Source organism: Lepus europaeus, chromosome 6, assembly GCF_033115175.1.
Source record: "Lepus europaeus isolate LE1 chromosome 6, mLepTim1.pri, whole genome shotgun sequence".
Taxonomy (NCBI): domain Eukaryota; kingdom Metazoa; phylum Chordata; class Mammalia; order Lagomorpha; family Leporidae; genus Lepus; species Lepus europaeus.
In genome coordinates this window covers 120,398,851-120,418,864 of record NC_084832.1, presented here as the reverse complement: position 1 = coordinate 120,418,864, position 20,014 = coordinate 120,398,851, and the positions used below count along the sequence as shown (strand labels likewise).

Sequence of the window (20,014 nt, the reverse complement as noted above, 5' to 3'; positions counted from 1 at the left end):
TGCTCTCCTACTCTCAGCCTTTCAAAGCAGTTTTATTTATTGAAACATCAAAAATAGTATACAGAACACAAGACCATCTCTCTGAGACTTGAAGGTCACATATAAGATACCGACTCTTAGTGTTGTCATAGCCCAATCCATCCAATTCTCCTAGTGAGTACTACCTCAGATCATCTGTGCCCTTTGGATAAGCAGAGCAAACCACACTACAGTTCTTAATGTGGCTATCTTCAACTTGCAGTCACTGAAAAAGATTACTAGCTATTTTAGCTAGGGAGAATTAAGGTACTCCAATCATCAGAATCCTCGGTCCGGATGACACGTCTCAGTTATTAGGACACCTGTGGAAAAAGCATTGTGTAGCAACGATGTTCTGTAAGTGCTGCTGCATGGATCGGCATCTATTTCACATTACTTCAGACAATAATCAGTCTATGTCCACAGCAAAGCTGTATTCCCAGATGGAAGAAGACAGAACTATTCCTTCTGCGGTGGCCAGGGATGAAGGGAAGGCAGAGCCTGTCACCTTCTGTTGCCATTGTGCTGGGTCTGGATCAAGGTGTCTCTGGATCCAAGCTTCATGACTTTCTGTATGCCATGCTCCCATAAGTGATATACAGTAGCACGGTGTCACTGGCTCACCCCGGGTGACAAATTCTCCGCCCTTTATCAGCAGGTTGTACTTCAAGTCAGTGGTTTGCTTGTTTTAATTTTAATTTAAATTTATAAGAGAAAACTAAGTAGTTATTAACATTAGCAGATTTCTTGGTAAATATTATAGGTAAGGGTGGGTATATAGCAAATACCATAATGGGCACAGAGGTTTGAGCAAATGATTTTTTTAAACAAGAGGAAATAATGCTTAAAAAGAAATTTTTAAAAAAGTAACAACCAAATACGTTTTTGGAACTCTTTTTATTATACTGAGAGGTCTCAGAAAAGTATAAAGCACATGAGATTAGAGCTTTTCAGAAACTAAGACAAAACACTTGCATACATGTGTTAGTAACATTTGATTCTGATGTTACAAATACTCATGATTTTTCATGGAGGCACACTGCTCGTTAAAGAACATTCTGAAGTTTCAGAAGAGATTTCATATATCCTGTATTTGAAAAAGAGTCCCTATAAATGGCTGATCAATATTCTGTTACGACTGAATACATGAGAAGAATCACTTCATCAATTCCTAGTGCATTTGAAGCCCAGAAATAGGAGATTAGCATTTATTAGACATATCCCTTGAGTTTAAGTGGCATATCAGATCACAGTTGTATAACATGATCATCTTTATTATTTTCATTTGTATTTTTGTTTTTAGTGTAGACCAACAAAAATATGGATCCCACTGTAGTTAACTGGTTTGGTAATATGAGAATGATTTTTCTTTGAATCATATCAGCATTTTATACCCAAGTTACATAGATAAATGCTGAAATCCATGGTATTCCCATTTAAGTCAAATAAATGATTACATATTAGCATCTTACCAAGAATCACTGTGAAACAATAAAATATTTACTCCTCTTGCCAAATAAAATAGAACAGGCCCACCTGAGGCTATAAAGTTCACTAAATTAACTTGTGATATTGTCGCACCGTGTGACGGCTTCTGCGCCAACCTCACGTTCTGTTGCTGCTGCTAACAGTGTAATGGTCACTGTGCAGGAGAAGACAAAAGACAGCAAATTAGATCAGTTACAATTCTTCTAAATATTGCTCGGTTTATCTTTGATCTGGAAATCAATTATCGAAAGTGTCCGGGGCGGGGTGGGGGGGGAGGTTGGGGGGAAAAAAAAAAAACAAAGCATCTTAATCATTCACAGCGTGTATTTGAGAGGTCTAAGGATTTAAACGATGCCAGTGTGGGTCACCTCGTCGGGTTCTCTACTCAATGTCAACGGGCTCCGTAGCTATCAAGGCGCTCAGCTGCTTCTGAGCACAGGACAGGAACAGTTCCAGGCTGCACAGGCTTCGCTGGCGGATGACTTGGTCAAGCTGTTTATTCATTTTGGAGAGGCAGAGAGAGAGAGGAAAAATACACTTAGTTGAGGGATAAGGAATGTTACATCTGTGAAGCCCCCATGAGAAACTTGCAGATGAGAAGATAGAGAAAATCAAACAGTGCTTGTAACAGGTGACAATACAGTCACTCTTTCTGGTCTGTCATTTAAGACGACATGATAAACAGTTCAAGTCTGTAACTGACGTTGGTATTCACTTACTGGAGAAATACCGTGTATTTAATCCGTGATTTTTAGAAAGAGCAATACACTGTAATAATGTCAGTTTTTAATGAATTTATAGAGCATATATTAGCAACTGACAAATAATTGTCAAAGAGCCAAGTAAGAAGTACAGATAAGGCAGCATAATTACACCATGCATAGGGTTTAGTCAAAAAATAATTGAGGAAATACTCTGAAATTAGAAACTTTTTAAAAAGGTAGACTACAAAAAATACTTGATACTGTTGAAACTTAATTGAGTTAGTCCCCTTGTTAAGAGGTTTTGTTAAAATCAGTATTGTTTTGAGTTTGTCAGTAGGAAACCAAACGAGTTTTAATTGGAAGTCAGTTGGCTATATTAAAGAACTTTCTGGATCATAAATGTTACTAAGTTTTTCCGCATTATAGAAGCAAGCTAACAGTGACAAAACGTTGCCTGTGATCACCGAATGATGGAGGAATTCAAAGGAAAGGCAAATAAATTCTATTCCACAATAATAGACATATTACGTTAAAAGTTGGCATATCCTTTCTATAACGCCTCAACAACAACAACAACAACAACAAAAAACCAAACAGAAACAAGGCATATCCAAACAAGAATTTCCTATTACACTCTGACATTCAGATATCCCAGAAGATTGAAAAACTACAATAAAATTTTGAAATATCCTAAGAGTTTAAAGGAACATTGTACATAGAAAACGCTCATATGAAAAACAGTGGAACTCTATGGAGGCTCCATTCAGGTCTATTCTGAGATTACAACATGTGCAGAAACTCTCTCGCCCTCTCCATTTATCAGTTAATACCTTCATGTGAGTTTGTTCTGCTTAATAGATTACTATAAGAATCCTTCAACTGTAATCCCAGGTGAGCACAGATCCTGTCTGCCTCACTAAGAGCTCCGTGCCTAGCTTCTAGAAGAGGGCCTGGTGTGTGTAAGTCAATAAATACTTGGTGACAGTGACTGAATCAATAAATGCATAGCCATATTAGGGCAGGGCCATCTACTAGAAAGTAAAGGAAGCATTTTCAATGCTGAGTGAAAGCGCACGTAACCTCATCAGTTACTTGCTATTGCAAGAAGCTGGAATTTATGGTAAACAGCTTGAAATAGATATCCACAGCTTTCTGCAAGTGGTAGAAATTTGAACAGGACAGAAACGAGTGTCCCAACACTTAGTTCCATTCCATTCCCCGAGATCTCTGTGAACTTGGGGATCCAAGTGTTTAAATACAGGCTTTTAACTTAGGACTGTGGGACACTTCACACACTCACTTCATTCCCCTGCCATTACTGGAAGTTTTTACCATCTAATTAAAAAAAACTGCTTGACTGTGTTCCATAATTTACTCAGCCAGTCTGCCATTGATAGGCATGCTAGTTTACTCCAACTTTATTTTCTTGTCTCTGAAGCAATAAGGAAATTCACTACTGGAGTACACACCCTTCAGAAGATGTTCCAGGGCTTCTCTTGGACACATTCCAATATGTGGAATTTCTGTCAAAGATTTACATATTATAAACTGTGATAGATGTTACCAGATTGCTCTCCCGAGTGAGCGTGCCAAGTCGGCAGTCCCAACTGCAGTGCCTGAGAGAACTAACTTTGCATTTTCTTTTAACTCGTTGCATATTTTTCCTCTGTATATTTATAATCTAATATGTACAATAGGTATTCTCATTTTTTTAAAAAAAAATACTGACAAATGGATTGTTCCTAATCTTTTGGTATTATAATCAGTGTTGTAGTGAAAATCCTTCAACACAGATCTCCATATATATGTGTTGGTGTATCTGGTAGAAACTGCTTGAGCCAAAGAAGATGTAATCTGCTATGCTAGCTCTAATAATAAACCAGGTTTCCACACTTACAGGACTTTGGCTTTCTATCCTGTTCCCTTGGACAATGGACGTGTGTGTGTGTGTGTGTGTGCAGATGTAATGCTAGCTTAATTACAACAGGTGTGTAATAAGTCTTAACATATCACGTAGCACTGATGCACATCTTTGATAAAAGAAGCAAAAGTCAGAGGGATGTTCTTTTGAGTATACTGAGTGGGTGGGAAAATGTTGAAAGGCAGGAGTGATGCAGTAAGAAGTGAGGATGGGTACACTGGTTGGTAGGGTCCTGACGCAGCTTCACTTTGACACTCTTCAATGTATGTGTCATTTCCATCATGTACTACCTTTAAGACGTCATAATCTTTGAGAACCCCCAAGGAACTCTGAATGGTTCCATTAAAACCAAAAAGTTGGACTTAATGTCTTAGAATTGACGGATGGCAGATGAAAGCAACTTTTCTTTGAGGAAATACGGCACAAACTCAAGAAATTTAACATTCAACTTGTGACTGCATAAATAGTCTGGACTGTGCATTCAGAATGAGCGTTCTGTGATTTTTTTCTTGTTCAAAAAGGATATGTGTAAGGAAACAAAATGTGGTAGATTTCTGTTGAAAGACATCAAGAGTGCCACTTCTTCCTTGTCCTGGAAGTCACTCTGGAGTGACTGACCGTGAGAACATGAGCACACTGGTTTCGGTTTGGGCAGCTGCCAAGGTTCACTTCAAATCTTTGACTATGCCTACTCAGAGCCCGGTGAAGGGAAGAATCCTTGAAATACAGAGGAGCAGCTAGGTGACACCAGTACTTCATGAGATGACAGAAATTGGGCCATCAGAGTTGTGCTTCCAATTTAGTGGGTCCTTCCCAGGCAACCTATATAATAAGATCCTGTCTAGGAGAGGGGACACTTAGGACCTTTGTCTTAAAAGGATGTTGAGTTCAATCAAACTGAGATGCCTGGCTCATTCTTGAATTTCCACAATTCGGTTTTAATTGGTATGACCTTATTATCCTTTACTGAGGCAAGAATTCTGGCAAAACAGTCACGTGTTTTTTTTGTTGTTTGTTGCCTCTTAAGGAATGGAATTCTGTGTTTATGGCTTTCCTTTCAAACTCAAAGAGTGGCAGGTATTACGTGCAGAATCGTGGTGGCAAACATCACAGTTCAGTTCTAAGTGCTTGATTTTCCCTCACATGGTCTGTTGCTTCAGCTCTTAGACACATGAGAGAACTATAAATTCTCTTAAACAGATAATTGGGCTTTATAATTACTTTTCCTCCTGATCATCCTTCGGTTTCCTTGTATATTGCTGGAAGCCAGTTAGTAGCATACAACTGACGAAAAGTTGTTTATGCACATAGACTTGGAGTAGAATATGCCACAGCGAAAGTAAAACAAGATATCTCTCGATTTTAGCTTTTGATTCCGTCACCAAAACACAGTAAGGACAGTGAACTTCGACTAGTCGAAATGCCAGTAATCAGAAGTAATGAAAAGCAAATCTGGCTGCTTACTGTGATGGCACAGTTTATTAGGAACACTGGCCACATCCCCAAGGACATGTACACACACACAGGTGTGCTACTTAGTACTATATTTTCATTATCTTTTGGGCTTTTACCAATATACCAGGAGACTTGAAAAGAGTAGGCCTACCATTATCTATGCTACTCCTTTTCTTAACTCTGACATACTTGAAATTTATGCCTAAAAATGATCTCATTTTTCATACAACTGAAGTGGATATCGGGCAGATCCATGGATGGGAATGACCCATGTACAAACGTTAAAGTTTCATAACGTGCTTCCTGGGCTCAGTTGTCAAGTTGGCTTAGGAATTCTCTTCTGGGCACATAAGAAAGGACGGGCTGGTGATCTGGAATTCACAGTACAGAAGCAGACTTGGCAGTGACCACGGTCACGTTGTGTGGGAAGGACTTCCACTGAAAAACGTGGCAGAGCATCTGTCTCTGTTGGCTCCCGGGGTGCCCTTGTCACACCACTGTCGGGATGTGAGTGCTGCCCTCTTCCTCCAGACCTCAGATGCAGCCTTCCCACCTACCACGTCATACGCGGGAGCTGCGCTTTTGATGACATGTTCTGAAACTGAGCCAATCACTTTGTCAAGTAGTCCATCAGTTGATCAATAAAGAAGTGGAAACTACTCAGCAGTTCTGTGTTACTGCTGTGAGGCCAGTGGGAGAAAAGTATTCAGTACTGTCCCTGTCTTGAAGAGGTTTATGATCTTTGAGAGACAAAGACTGAACAGAGAAGGAACAATAATGTGCTAACATAATAAAGGACTGTCTTTGCCATACATCAGAGAGGGGAGGGCCATGGCGGGAGGCTGCAGCAGGGAAACCTCAGTGCTGGGCCTTCCCTTAGACAAACAAGCATAGGACAGGATGTGGAGGGAATTTCAGGGAAAGCAAAGTAATGAAGATGAGTACAGAGAACTGTCGGGACACACACATGATTTAGCACCTACTGTGTGCCAGACACTGTTCAGGCACTAGGGATGTGCTGATGAGTAAGACTGCTACATGTCTGCCCTTACAGCACTTTCTGCTCTACAGAATTTCATTTGAGGAGGTAAAATGATACTCTTGGGATGGAGATAAATGCTCCAAGAAATAACCAAGTACAGTCAAGGGTTAGACAGACACAGAGAAAAAAGGGTAGAGAAGACCACTTGGAGACAGTGGTAATTAAGACATCTGAGAGACGTCAAGGGGGAAGGGAGGTAGGCAAAAACTGTGGGGAAGAGTTCCCAGGCAGATGAAGCCACAAGGGGGAAAGTACAAAAGTGGATTCAGACTTGCTTTGATAGGGGACTGGGAAGATGTCCAGTAAGATTAGAGCAAAATGAGTAATGGGGCGGGGGACTGGTAGCAGAGGGGAGTAGGCAGTGGCGGGAGCATGGAGGGCTCCGTACCTTTGTATTTTCCTAGGAAGACGTAGGAGGGGCTTGAGCTGGAGTTTGACCGCTGTCCTTGAAAAATACCACACTGTTACTGTGTGGACAACAGAACACAGGAGGAAAGAATGGGAGAAAACCCTGGTAGGAGACTTTGGATGAGATACAAATTTGAACAGACTGCTGGCAGTGGAGACTTCAGGTCAGGTTTAGAATATACTTTGAGATAGGGCCAACTGCAATTGCTGATGGATTAGAAGCGCAGATGAAAGGAAAAGAGAAATACAAGGCAGTTCTGGGAACGATGGTGCCGTTTCCTGAGATGCAGTGGACTGGAGCAACAGGGAATTGGCCGGAGGAAACGGTTTTGCTTTGAAGGCGATCAAACTGTCTAAATCTATCAGGCATGTTTAAGTTAGCAGATATCTGAGTCAATTCAACAGAGAGGTTCAGATTAGAGGTACAGGTTTGTAAATTATCTGCTGGAGAACGCATTTCAAGCTTAGATACAAATAACCAGAGCATGAATGCAGATCAGAGTGTGTGGGGAACTCTTACATGCAGACTAGCAGTGCGGGAATGATGGGATATGAGGTTAACAAAATGATAGTGATGTCTTCTGTCTTCATCTCCATGCTTGTGAACCTGACCTTATTTGGAAACAGGATCTTTGTGGATGTAATTAAGATCTCTGCAAATATGCAGGGCCCTGCAATCATTGGTGTCCTTGTGAGACATGGAGATAACAGATACAGGAGAGGAGGCTGTGAGAAGGTACCCAGAGCCTTCAGGGAGAGCGCGGCCCAGGCAGCACCTGGGTTTCAGGCTCTGGACTGTGGAACAGTGAGAACAAGTTTGTCTTGTTAGGAGACACTTGGTTCATGATAAACAGTTGCAAGGACCCTAGGAAATGAGGACAAACTTTGTCTACACTTTGAATGTCCTGAGATTCCACGTAATGTTCTGTTGGTTGGTTCCACCCAGCCCCAACTTTGTGCAGCATTTGTTCTGTTTGTTTAGGTTGTAGGTCAGCTCAGCTTGGGAAACGCAGCATGAAAAGTCTGCGCTAGTGAGCACTGTGAAATGCCACATGGCTGTGCTATGGGCAACAGTTCCCAGTGGCTATCAAACCCAAGGATCCTCTCGCCTGCTGTGTGTGTGTAAAGTGTATTTTATAGAATATCCTACAAAACTGTGTTTTTAGGGAACTCTTCAAGACGTAAAGCAAACAGCACATCTAAGGAGACCAATACAAATGAAGTGTTTTTTTTGTTTTTTTTGACAGGCAGAGTGCACAGTGAGAGACAGAGAGAAAGGTCTTCCTTTTGCTGTTGGTTCACCCTCCAATGGCCACCGCGGCCAGCGCACTGCAGCCGGTGCACCACACTGATCCGAAGGCAGGAGCCAGGTGCTTCTCCTGGTCTCCCATGTGTGGATGCAGGGCCCAAGCACTTGGCCCATCCTCCACTGCACTCCCTGGCCACAGCAGAGAGCTGGCCTGGAAGAGGGGCAACCAGGACAGAATCCAGCACCCCGACTGGGACTAGAACCCGGGGCAGCGGCGCCGCATGGTGGAGGATTAGCCTATTGAGCCACAGCGCCAGCCAACAAATGCAGTTTTAACAGTAAGTGATCTTGGAATTGCACTGGTAAGAAACTTGATGACTGTTAGATTTGAGAATTGTGGAGAACGGGTGCTGTGAGTAATTGAAAACAACTACAGATTCCTTTGTATCGCACAATTTTGAAACATTCACTCAGCTGCAGACATAGGCTACTAAAACAGGTGTTAATATGAGTGAGGGATTCATGACACTGATCACAGTGTGAGAAGGGCAATGACCATTTACATTCGTATGGGTCACTGAAGCAGTATTTATAATTAAATTCCAAATCGTGACATCTACACAGTTTTTATTCTCTCTATACAGACATATATGACTATACATACTATAAATATACATAACTATGTAAGATACATATATAACTTCCACAAGTAAGAACAAAAACATTTTCTGGTTCTGGCTTATTTCACTTGACAAAAAAATAGGTTACCTTGTACTTAAAGAAAGGTTGACTTCATTAATGTATTTAAATGTACTAAAAACTTTGTCTCTGCTCAAGAATTCTACCATTTGTCAAGGTGATTCCAAAGACTTTAAAGTTATTGACAGCAAGAGACTCATCGTAACCTCCGTTACTGTGCCCAGAGGGGCTAAAACTGCTCTAGGTAGGATGATTTGGATACCCCTACTTTTTTTTCCCTTAAATTAAAGAGGCTCGCATGTGCACACACACACACACAGCCAGGCACTGATGCTGGGGGCTGGAATTCAATCCAAGTGTTCAGTGTGGGTGGCAGGAACCCAATTCTGGGAGGCATCGCTACTTCTTCCCAGGGTCTGCTGGCAGGGAGTGGGAATTGGGAGCTGGAGCTGTGGCCTGGAGCCACAGGATGCAGGCGTGCTAACCACCAGGCTGATAGGCCACTCTCAACAGCACTCTTAATCCTGAGGTAGGAGAAGGTGGATGATTGATGTCACAACATAATGTGCACATGTAACTACAATAGCCTGGACTGTTGTGCAAACTCGTAACAAGGGCTGATAAATCTGAAGAAGATCGAGTTAGTCTTCAGTGGTGATTAATTTTAATGTGACACTTGAACATGATTTGCTTAAATACTACCATGCTTGCCCTGTATACTTAAATTCTGCTTCTCATCACTGTGGCTTACATGATTGAGACATACCTGCACCGTGACTGGTTGCTAAGCGGGGTTCTGCAGTACCTACTAAAGTACTGGAGCACTCTAGAAAGAACTTCTCTGTTATAATAGTCTTTGTGTATTCTCAGATGAGGGGTCAGACGGTATGAAAGCTGAAGGTCAGGCATGAAATCCCCTCTCTGGGAACATAACTAAGGCATTACTGTAAATCATGTTGAAAGAGACTTTGAAGACACTTGAGGGTACCAGTGTCACATCAAATACATGTGTAGAATAACTGCTAATCCAAAAGATTCAATGTAGTTTGGGCAATAGTTTGAACTAAGGCAGCGCCGATTGCCTAAACTTTGACCTTGAGAAAGTTGTAGGCCTGCCCTTTTGTCTAAAGCATTCACAGGGCATCAGCCATGTTCCAGGAGGACTTTGAATTCAAAGTTCACTTGGAGAATACGTTAACTTTATGTTTTACATCTATCTATTTCAAGAGTTGAAAAACGTCAACATATAAAGAAGCCATAACTTTCTGATATGCACAAGATGAATTACAGGTGCTCTTTTAGACTAAAAGAAACACAGTGTAAAGAGTCTTAAACTCCACTGGCCACAACTGAAGAATTGTGTTTCAATGTGACTTAGGATAAGTGAATTGTGTGTTTTTTGAATCGTATAAAGTAAGTTCTACATATTCGGGCAGTTCTGTTTTCTAATTCCAGACTCCCAGAGTAGTTCAGTAAACAGGGCTCCTTACTCACTGTGCTTTTCCTAAATCATCTGGGAAGAACATGAGTCAGCAGTCCAGGCTCACCACCTTGCAATACAATCTCGGACTTGATGGTACAAGTTCAGCGGGAGCAGTTGGCTCAGGCTGCATGTGCTGCTGTAGGGAGTGCAGGTTTAATTTTTGCTAGCGTGACAGCAGGCAGTAACTACCTAGCAGAAGCTTCCAGAGTGTGGTTTAATGGATTTGAGAAAACAAAACCCCAGAATTCTCTTTTCAAACCGAATCTGTTCCTAATTCTGACAACTCGCAAAGGAAACTTCGAGGTTGGTGTCCAAAGCCTCTTGGGAAGCTGTAGATTTTGGAGAAGTGTAGGCAGAGGGAAGATGGATGAAACTGTTCAGCAGTTATGCAGGAGTCCTGCCTGTGTCCTGCTTTCTGGAGTCCAGTGGCAAGTGAAGAGCTGAGCTCAAGTCCAATAAGGACCGATTCTGAAATGGCAGAGTCAGAGAGATCTTCCATTCCCTGGTTCACTTCCCAAATGGCTGGCGACGACCAGGGCTCGGCTAGGCAGAAGCCAGGAGTTTGTTCCAGGTCTCCGGCATGGGTGGCAAAGGCTCAGTGACTTGGGCCATCCTGTGCCACTCTCCAAGTGCACTAGCAGGGAGCCAGATGGAGGTAGAGCAGTTGGGACTGAAACCTGTGGTACTCCCGTGCTACAGACTGTGGCTTAACCCACTGTGCCACAATGCTGCCTCCACACACTTTGTTCCACGCTGCAAAACACGGGTAGACTTAAACTATACAATCTTTATTTCAAGATGTGTTAGTGCAGATATTCCCACTGTAGAGTGACCTTCGGTAAACTGATGGGGAGATGGTAAATAAGTGTTGTTCAAGTAACAAACTGTTGAAGATAAAAAGATGAAACCTTGTTGTATGTGTATCAACTCAGCTTTTAAAGATTTTTGCTTCCAAGATCAGATGAGATAAGGCATGTTCAGGGTGGTATGGCCATCGACAAAGATGTTTGCAATTCTTATTTTCCAGTTATTCTCTTCTCTTGTTTTGTCCTTTCATCATTTGAATTTAATCTCTGAAGTAGAAAAAAGAACTGCATGATCTCTTGAGTTCTTGTCTTCCTATGCTATCTCTAAACCCTCAAATGACTGAAATACTGCTTTATTTTTTCATCTGCAAAAAGAAGAGATTGCCCACAAATTTTACTCTTAATATCCATGCACACATAAATATTGAAATTAGTTTTACAGTGCAGGATGGACGATCCTGCAATGCTGCATAGTGGCCGACCTACTCTTGCTGCAGAAAAGCATCAACAATTCTCGACTGGCAGTTCTGACCACCTGTTGGGCAGAGGTGAACCTGTTGATAGACTGTGTTAGTTACCTACTGCTAAGTAGCAATCACCCTCAAACCTAATGGCTTAAAATGAAAAGCAGCAGCTCTTTGTCATGCTGCAGTTACTGTGGGCTGGGAAGCTGGGCACTGCTTCCCAGACTGCCTGTGCTGCATTCTGTACTGGAGCTCCGACAGCACTGCAGGCTGGGGCTGTAATTCACCTCCAAGTTCAACTGGAGAAGGCGCTGCTTCCACGCTCACTCAGTGGCTGTCACTTTCAATCTAGCCACGGAAGCCTCTCCACAAGTCTGTCTAATGATATGGCCTCTGGCTTTCCCAAAGCAAGCAATCCAGAGAGAACGAGGGAAGGGAAGCCTGCACCCAGTTGTGAGAGCTCCAAGATGGAAGCCACAATGTGCTGATCATGTGCTCTCCCTCAGTCCAGTCCATACTAAGGGCAGGGAGTTGTATAAGGGCAGGGCAGTGCTGGGAACCACATACTTCCACCATGTTTACTCCTTTAGGAACTGTCTGAGTGAGGCCACTGAGGCCTGCAGAGCTTAGGCCTTGGCCATGTGGCAGAGCCGAGATGCCAATCCAGGTGTGACACCTGATTGTGTTCTGTAAACCACAACACTGAAGTGCCTTTCTAGATAAGAGCTTCAGTTAGGGCTCGGGGCACTGGCACACTACCTGGCTATAAATACACAGGGATTTCGTGCATCGCATTACACTCGAGCAAACACCTGTCAAGGTGCCAGGAGCCCTGTAGATGCAATCCATTCCCCATGTCATTATCTTTTCCTTGTAAACAGTAGGTTCACGAAGACTTCTTTATATTAACATACAAGTGGTTCCCTGAGGATGCAACAGAAGCCTTTATTAAACAAAAGTGGCACATTAAATAGACTGCGTAAGGATCACAGTCATGAAGAATTTGTAAACCTCAGTGGTTGTAAAGAAAAAACAACAGACTGCTTCCCTCTTAGTTCAGAAGGTGAGAGGCAAGACGTGGAACAGCAGTGGGTGTCACGGACCTGGCCTCCTGGAACACAGTGCACACGGCTCCATAGCTGTGACATACACCCGGTCCCCATCAGGAATTCTCACTCCTTATATTCCAAAGTCGAACAAAGCATCCCTTTTTGGCAAATGGAGTTGCTGTACAGATGCCCCCGGCCCTGCCCCAACCCCTTGTGAAAGAATCGGGGCTGTCCTTGCTCATCATTCAGGATTTTATGGCATGCACTAGATGGTTGAAGCCTTGAAACAATAACAACAACAACAACACAACACCACCATCTGTCTGGCATATTTTAAAACAGATTTTTCCTACTGAGGAAGCCAACTGGGAAAACACCCTCCCTGCTAGTTCTCTGCAAGTCTCTGCTGCCTCTCAGATGCATCCAGCACACCCCTCCCGGTAACAGGTTAGGGTGTTCGCTCTCGATTAAGAAGGCTAAACTTGGATATTGGTGCCTACCTAGGACGATGGCAGCTGCTCAAATAGAGGTACTAGACAGGAGTTAATGCTGAACACCTATGAAAAGACCACAGAAGTTGGGTTATGGCAGAGCCCTCTGGCTGCCTCTCCAATAAGCACTCTGCTGTGTTATCAGCAGAGTTCCAGTTGAGTTCTAGGCACAAGGTGCTCTTGGTTGAGCCATCACTCCAAACACTCCCATGCTAGCTTTTCATTAGTAACACAAAAGACCTCCGAGAAGCTAATTTTATAAAGAGTAAAGGTTTATTTACCTCACAGTTTTGAAGGCTGAAGTGCAAGGCTGGATGACCATGTTGGTTTGGTCTGGGGTACAGCATGGGTGGCAGAGGAAGGGTCACAGGGTCAGCCATGAGGCAGAAAGTGTGGCTTCACACAGACATTGACAACCAGTGCTCTAGTGTCACTTATGAGGGCACAGCCCCAGAGACCTAAGGACTTCCCACCAAGCCCACCTCCTAAACATGATGGGTGGAGTTGCTACCCTTTTAATACCACTTGCTTATGACAATGAGCCTTGAAGTTGTGCATTAGATCCAGAACTGGGTTGTGCTGAAACCGTAGCAACTCCCATCCATTGAAGGGTAGCCCAAGGCATGTGAGTGAGGGTTCTTGGGTAGTATCTCCAAGAGAGCTCCTTAAAAGTGGGGGAGATGCCTGTTTCTGTCTTTGTCGTTGGCATTGTTCTTTGCTCCGCCCTCACAGATGCATGTGCTAGAGCTCCAGCAGCCTGGTCCCTCAGTGACAGGGCTCTGTGCTAAGGGTAGGGAGACCAGAGGCAGAGCAATGCCATATCCTTTATGGCTTTGTTCACGTTAGCATTCAGCTGTTTACTTCTGGACTTGCTTAAGCCATTATTATTTTTAGATTCTGTTACAAGGAGGCAAATACATGATGTCTTCAAAAAGTTCATGGACAAATATGGATAAACTAGGACAGGCTTTAAATGTTTTGTGCCAAAGCAAATTGATCTTTTAATTCCACTTTCCAAAAACATTTTGATACACCAGCATATAAATCTCAAGTGGTGAAGCTTCCAACTTTATGCTGTCAGACTGTAAGCTTTGTAAATGGAGGGTGGGCTTACAGTGTGGAGTGGACAGAAACAGTTCCTGAATGGTAAAAGGTGAAAAAAATCTAACGACCGGGTTATGCTCATTACCTGAACATGGGAGTGCACTTCGAAACATTCATGGAAAATGTGCACAATCTTTGAATTCCACTTGAGTACCAAGTTCTAAAGTGCCCACCTATATGTACCCAATGAAATTTGTTACGCACTGGCAGGTACCCCCCGTTATTTTTTTTTCTCTGCTGCATAGAGCATGTGCATGCAGTCTTGAAGAGTGAAAAACAAAAGTCTAAAAATCATTTAAAATGTATAATGGGGATGAATTTAAAACTGTAGCAATGAGGCTGGCACCACGGCTCAATAGGCTAATCCTCCGCCTGCAGCGCTAGCACACCCGGTTCTAGTCCCGGTTGCCCCTCTTCCAGGCCAGCTCTCTGCTGTGGCCCAGGAAGGCAGTGCAGGATGGCCCAAGTGCTTGGGCCCTGCACCCGCATGGGAGACCAGGAGAAGCACCTGGCTCCTGGCTTTGGATCAGCGCGGTGCACCGGCCACAGTGCACCAGCCGCAGCGGCCATTGGAGGATGAAACAATGGCAAAGGAAGACCTTTCTCTCTGTCTCTCTCTCTCTCTCACTGTCCACTCTGCCTGTCAAAAAAAAAAAAAAAAAACTGTAGCAATGAAATCTTGCATGACCAAGTGAGTTTATGATGTTGGGAAAGAATAAAGTTCCTAATCAACTTAAAATTTTGACTGTCTTAGAGACAATGATAGTCTTGTCCCTAGAAAATTCCAAGCTGACTCTTCAAACAGGTTAAACAGAATGGAATTTGTGGCATGTACCTATTTATCTGGAATTACCATTTGTTTTACTCTCCTTATTGGATGCTCACTTTGTGTTCTCCATCGTTTTAATAGTACATATTTCAGGTCACCACAAATGACTTGTAGAACAATGATATACTTTAATAAGTTTTTAAATTTAATTTAAGACTTTAGACAAAATGGGTAGACTGGAAGATAAGCTCATCAAACTCGTCTAGTTATGTAAACTCATCCCAATAATATTACAGATTACTCTAAAAGTGAATTTGTGATTTCCCAAGTCCTGTTGTAAGCACTTTACATGTGCTTATTAACTTAATTCTCCTAATGATGTTACGTAAAATTTTTATCTCAATTTTGAACAAGTTTGGCCCCAGGAGCTTAAAGTATCTGCCCAAGCTTACACATCCATTACCTACTAAAGCTCATTTCTAACCCGGCAAGAGTCTGTTTTTAACTTCTCACTAAGATGGAAAGTATGCGTAAGTCACACTGCAATTTAATGCTAACGCCTTGTCCATAAAAAGAGAAGGTGCAGTAGCATTAAACAAAGAAACCAATAAAGGCCAGTGATCTTTCTGGCCTTTGCTTTGCCCATCTGTGGAGCATTTACAAAGAATTGGTGACATTTCGGTTAGAAATGTCATACACTGATGGCCCACAACGCAGAAGTTTGTGAGGCTGGCATGAAAGCTGTAGCATGAGTTTTCTCTGTGTTTCATTCATTCTCCTTTCTCATTGGCTAAGGCAACTCTTAGCATCCCGAGGTAGCAGATGATTGAAAACAAAATCCTGAGATCAGTGGCCCCTTTGCCATTATCTGCATTCTACAATATTATCTCAATTGATAAAATTTCCTAATTCTACATAGTATATGTGAGAAAAGTTCTAAAAATGTTTCGTATCCTCAGCCTTCAACAAGCATGGTTCCTAATGCTTTAGCTAGGAAGTGACACAGTAAGGAGTGGTGGAGTGGGCATTTGGCATAGTGGTTAAAGAGAAGCCACCTGGGATTCTCACATCTCCCCTGAGTGCTTGGGCTCAAGTGCAGGCTCCTCTTTAAGTTTCAGCTTCTTGCTAACGCACTCCCTGGGAAGCAAGCAGGTAATGGCTGAAGTACTTGGGCCCTTGATACCCATGTGGGAGAGCAGGGTGAGATCCAGGCTCCCGGCTTTCGCCTGGCCCAACGCCGACTGTTGCAGGCCTTCAGGAAGTGAACCAGCAGATGGCAGATCACTCATTCTGCCTGCCTGCCTTGTAAATAAAATGAAAATTTTAAAAAATTTCAAAAACATAGTAAGGAAAAGGAGAAGGATAATATTCTTAAAAAATCATTATCTGCTATACGTACTGGAGTTCAGATGCCAGTACAATACCCACAAGTCAGTCACAGGGTGCCGGACATCTGCGCCCTCGAGTGCACAGTACTCTGAGGACTCCATTCATCAAGGCAGTGCTGCAGATACCCCGGAACTCTGTTTATTCCTTTGTGTTTTAAAGTTAACAGATGACCTTATGCAAGGGAGTAGAAGGATCCAGTAATCTGCATGGTGTGTGGTAAACCAAATGCAGGCTATTACCACAGAAGTCCAGTTCACCTGCCCAGTGACTCTTTTCCCTTTCATTCCTATCACCATGCCTGACTGGACAGCAAAGACTGATGCATTTCCAGAGCTCCCTAAGTAGGACACTGTGTGCTCTAAAGGCTTCGGGATGTTCCAAGACAGCTGCAGCAGACAGAACTACTAGCCCTGAAGAGCTGAAAAACCTCAGCGAGACAAGCAGCAAAGCGAGTCTTGTCCTCGGGGCACTTGGAGGTCCTGTCTGCTTTTCTGTGAAAATCTAGCAGCCAAAAGTTCGGGGCGGGAGGGTTCTCAACTGACAGCTCTTTGTTAAAAAGGACCACCAAAGTATTTTACAATTCAGGGTGGCACTATATAGTAATACAAACTTGACAGAACAACGCCATGGTGGTCATGGGAGAGCTTTACAGAGAGGGGTGTCCAGTCTGGGCTGCTGATGTGAGAGAGGAAGGGGCCAAGTAGGGCTAAGGGTTGAAAAGAAGACAGTTGCCATGTTGATCTGCAAAGACAACAGGGAAGCTGGTGCTACCAACAGGTCACATGGAGCAGCCTGGAAAGCACCAGTCTGGCAATCGTCTAGAACGGAGTCTTGAACCATAGCTCAGGAAAGACAGGTTTGAGTGGGGCTTAGTGAAGAGCGGCAGGAGTTAGGCCTCTGGGGAGTGTGGAGCATCATTTCTATAGCACTCCGTAGGTGGAGAGAAGCCACAGGTGCTCAATTGGATGTTGGGAGTGATGGTCAGAGTGGCATGGAGCCCCACAAAGCAGAAGGGGATCTCCCCCACGGTCTGAGGTTCGCTACACAAGCTTCTCTGTGTGCAGCAGGTAGTTGGTATGTAACTACACAGAAAGTTGTACAGAGGCCTTGGCATTCCTGCAGCTCAGCATGTGCACTGTTTTCATGGAGGTCTCGAGCTAGAATGGAAAGTAACCACTGACTAAATCACGATCAATACTGCTGGTCTGTGGATGAGGAGGTCAGGACAGCTCAACACTCGGTGTCTGAGAATCAGCAGTAAAACTGTATTCAGAAAGTGTACATTCCTGGGCCCAGGGTCTGAACTTGGACTGCCGCACTGAATTAATGTACACGATGAAGAGTTAAGGAACATAATTTGGGGGGAGATTATCCTTTATAATAAACTTCATTAAGTTGTATAGGAAGAATGAGTAACACAGTAAAAGACTATCCAGATTCTAACATTTAAAGAAGTACCAAAAGTGTTTCTCAACAAAAATACTTGATCAGAAACATTACAAAATATCCATATGTGACAAAGACTACAAAGTCCATCTGTTGCCCAAATCAAATAGTGAATCTGTTGGCAAGGCTAAAAATCACCTGTAAGTAGAAGCTGAAAAAAATGCAGCAAAGCACTATTTTAAAGATTTGTTCTCATTACTCTACTAATTTATTAAAAAGGCAAGAGGTATGGTGAGCACAATAAATATTAGGGATGATGTTAGTGGCTAAATTTTCTGTATTGTTGAGTTATTAGCGAGAGAACCACATACTCTAAAATTATGTGCACAGCAAAATCATCTTTGGTAATGTAATTAAAGGGAAATCCAGTTGAGGATGGACTATGAGATTAGAAAAACATCAAAACTGTACTTACTAACAAAAAAGTTGTAATTCTGACTTTAAATTTATTTAATCATTAATATCTAGACAAAACCCACAAAAATCTATCTGGAAGCAAACGACTGATAAAAACGAACAAAGTGAATCTAAAAGACTATGCTTTGGACACTTGATCCTAAATAAGACTGTAGGTGTCTTTTAATCCTGAATAAGCTGGATTTTACGAATTTCAACAAATAGAAGAGAGTTCATGAAAATACTTTAGAGCAGAATGACAGGAAGACTAAAGATGGGCAACTTAAAGCTTCCTGTAGACAAGTGCTTTGCTGATAAATTAAGCACAGTGAATATGAATGAAGTGCATGGATACAATGTTCAAATCAACAATTGACAAATCTGGCAGGCTAAAAGAAATACCAGTAGGAGTATCTTCTCTAGGTGTTTAGTAAAAGTTTGCCAAGTACATGGATGTTCCTTACCCATGAGTGAAGTTTTTCCAAGAGAACTCAGACGGATTCATCCTAATACTGTTTTTCTGGGCCATTGATAGCCATTTTCTTCATTGCTAGTAAAGGTTACAGGTACACTGTGTCACACAGAACTGAGAATACCTGTGACACAGCAGTACATTACAGAGTCATGACACTGTTCTTAAATGTTTAATTCAAAGTTGATAGCTCAAAACTTTATGATACAATTCTTAGTAACAAGGGTAGGTTTACCCTAAATTCATCCCTCTGCCTCTTTATTCTGGTAATATAGTTTATGCATAAAACATTCTGTTTTTCACATAAATGTATATATATATATATTTAAAAATTAAATCTGCTATGATAATAAATGTACTGACGTCTTTGATTTATATGCTTCTTAGTCCTTTCAGTATGAGACATGTGAGTCCACGGATTAAAGACTGCTCAATTGTTAGTCCACATTTCAGGTAGCACATCAGCTGTGTTTGACAGAGATACTCATACTTCTATTTAAATAACTTTTTAAAAAAGTTTATTTGCAAGGTAGAGTGAGAGTAAGATAGAGAGGATAGTGAGAGTGAGTCCATCTGCTGATGGACTTCCTAAATGCCTGCAACAGCCTGGGCTGGGCCAAGGCAAAATATGGGGGCCAAGGCAAAATATGGAGCCCAAGCTCCATCCAGGTTTCTTAACTGAGTGGCAAGGACCCAAGTACAGGAGCCATGATCTGCTGCCAGGAATCTGGATGGGAGGCAGAGGCCGACTCACTTAGGTGGTGCCTTAACCTCCTGACCACGTTGCCGACTCCTAAGTCACGTCCACTGTTATTCTTGGGCACTGTCCTGTTGACTCCCCCTCCGCAGCCTCTTCACTCCGTCCTGTCTGCCTGACCTTTGCTCAGACGTTCTCCTCTACAGCAGGCATTCCCTGCAACCACTGGGTGAAGTGATCACACTGCACATTCAAGTCTCTTCTGAACTGCTAACTCATTGCATCTCTGAGGCCTGCTCTGTGTTTTTGTGAAAACGCACCCCAGCTATTCATCTGCACCACTAGCAAACGGCTTTTTACCATCCCAGTTACATTCTGTGTGCCAGTCCCACAGTCTGCTAACACACAGGCTCACTAGGATCACAGGGATCCTGCTGCATGCGTTCTATCCTTCCAAAGAGAGC

The 20,014-nt window shown here is 42.7% G+C and overlaps 1 protein-coding gene across 5 annotated transcripts in view; it reads right to left on the bottom strand.

The window, feature by feature from the left end:
- Positions 1–1,308: 1,308 nt before the first annotated feature.
- Positions 1,309–20,014, bottom strand: part of CCDC91 (coiled-coil domain containing 91) — a 325,533-nt gene continuing 306,827 nt past the window's right edge. For 4 of the 5 annotated variants that reach the window (XM_062195016.1, XM_062195012.1, XM_062195017.1 and 1 more), the window contains one exon: positions 1,309–1,998. In XM_062195016.1, coding sequence (XP_062051000.1) covers positions 1,888–1,998 — 111 coding nt within the window. In that variant the 3' untranslated portion in view covers positions 1,309–1,887. The remainder of the gene's footprint in view (positions 1,999–20,014) is intronic. The other variant, XM_062195013.1, reaches the window with a different exon arrangement.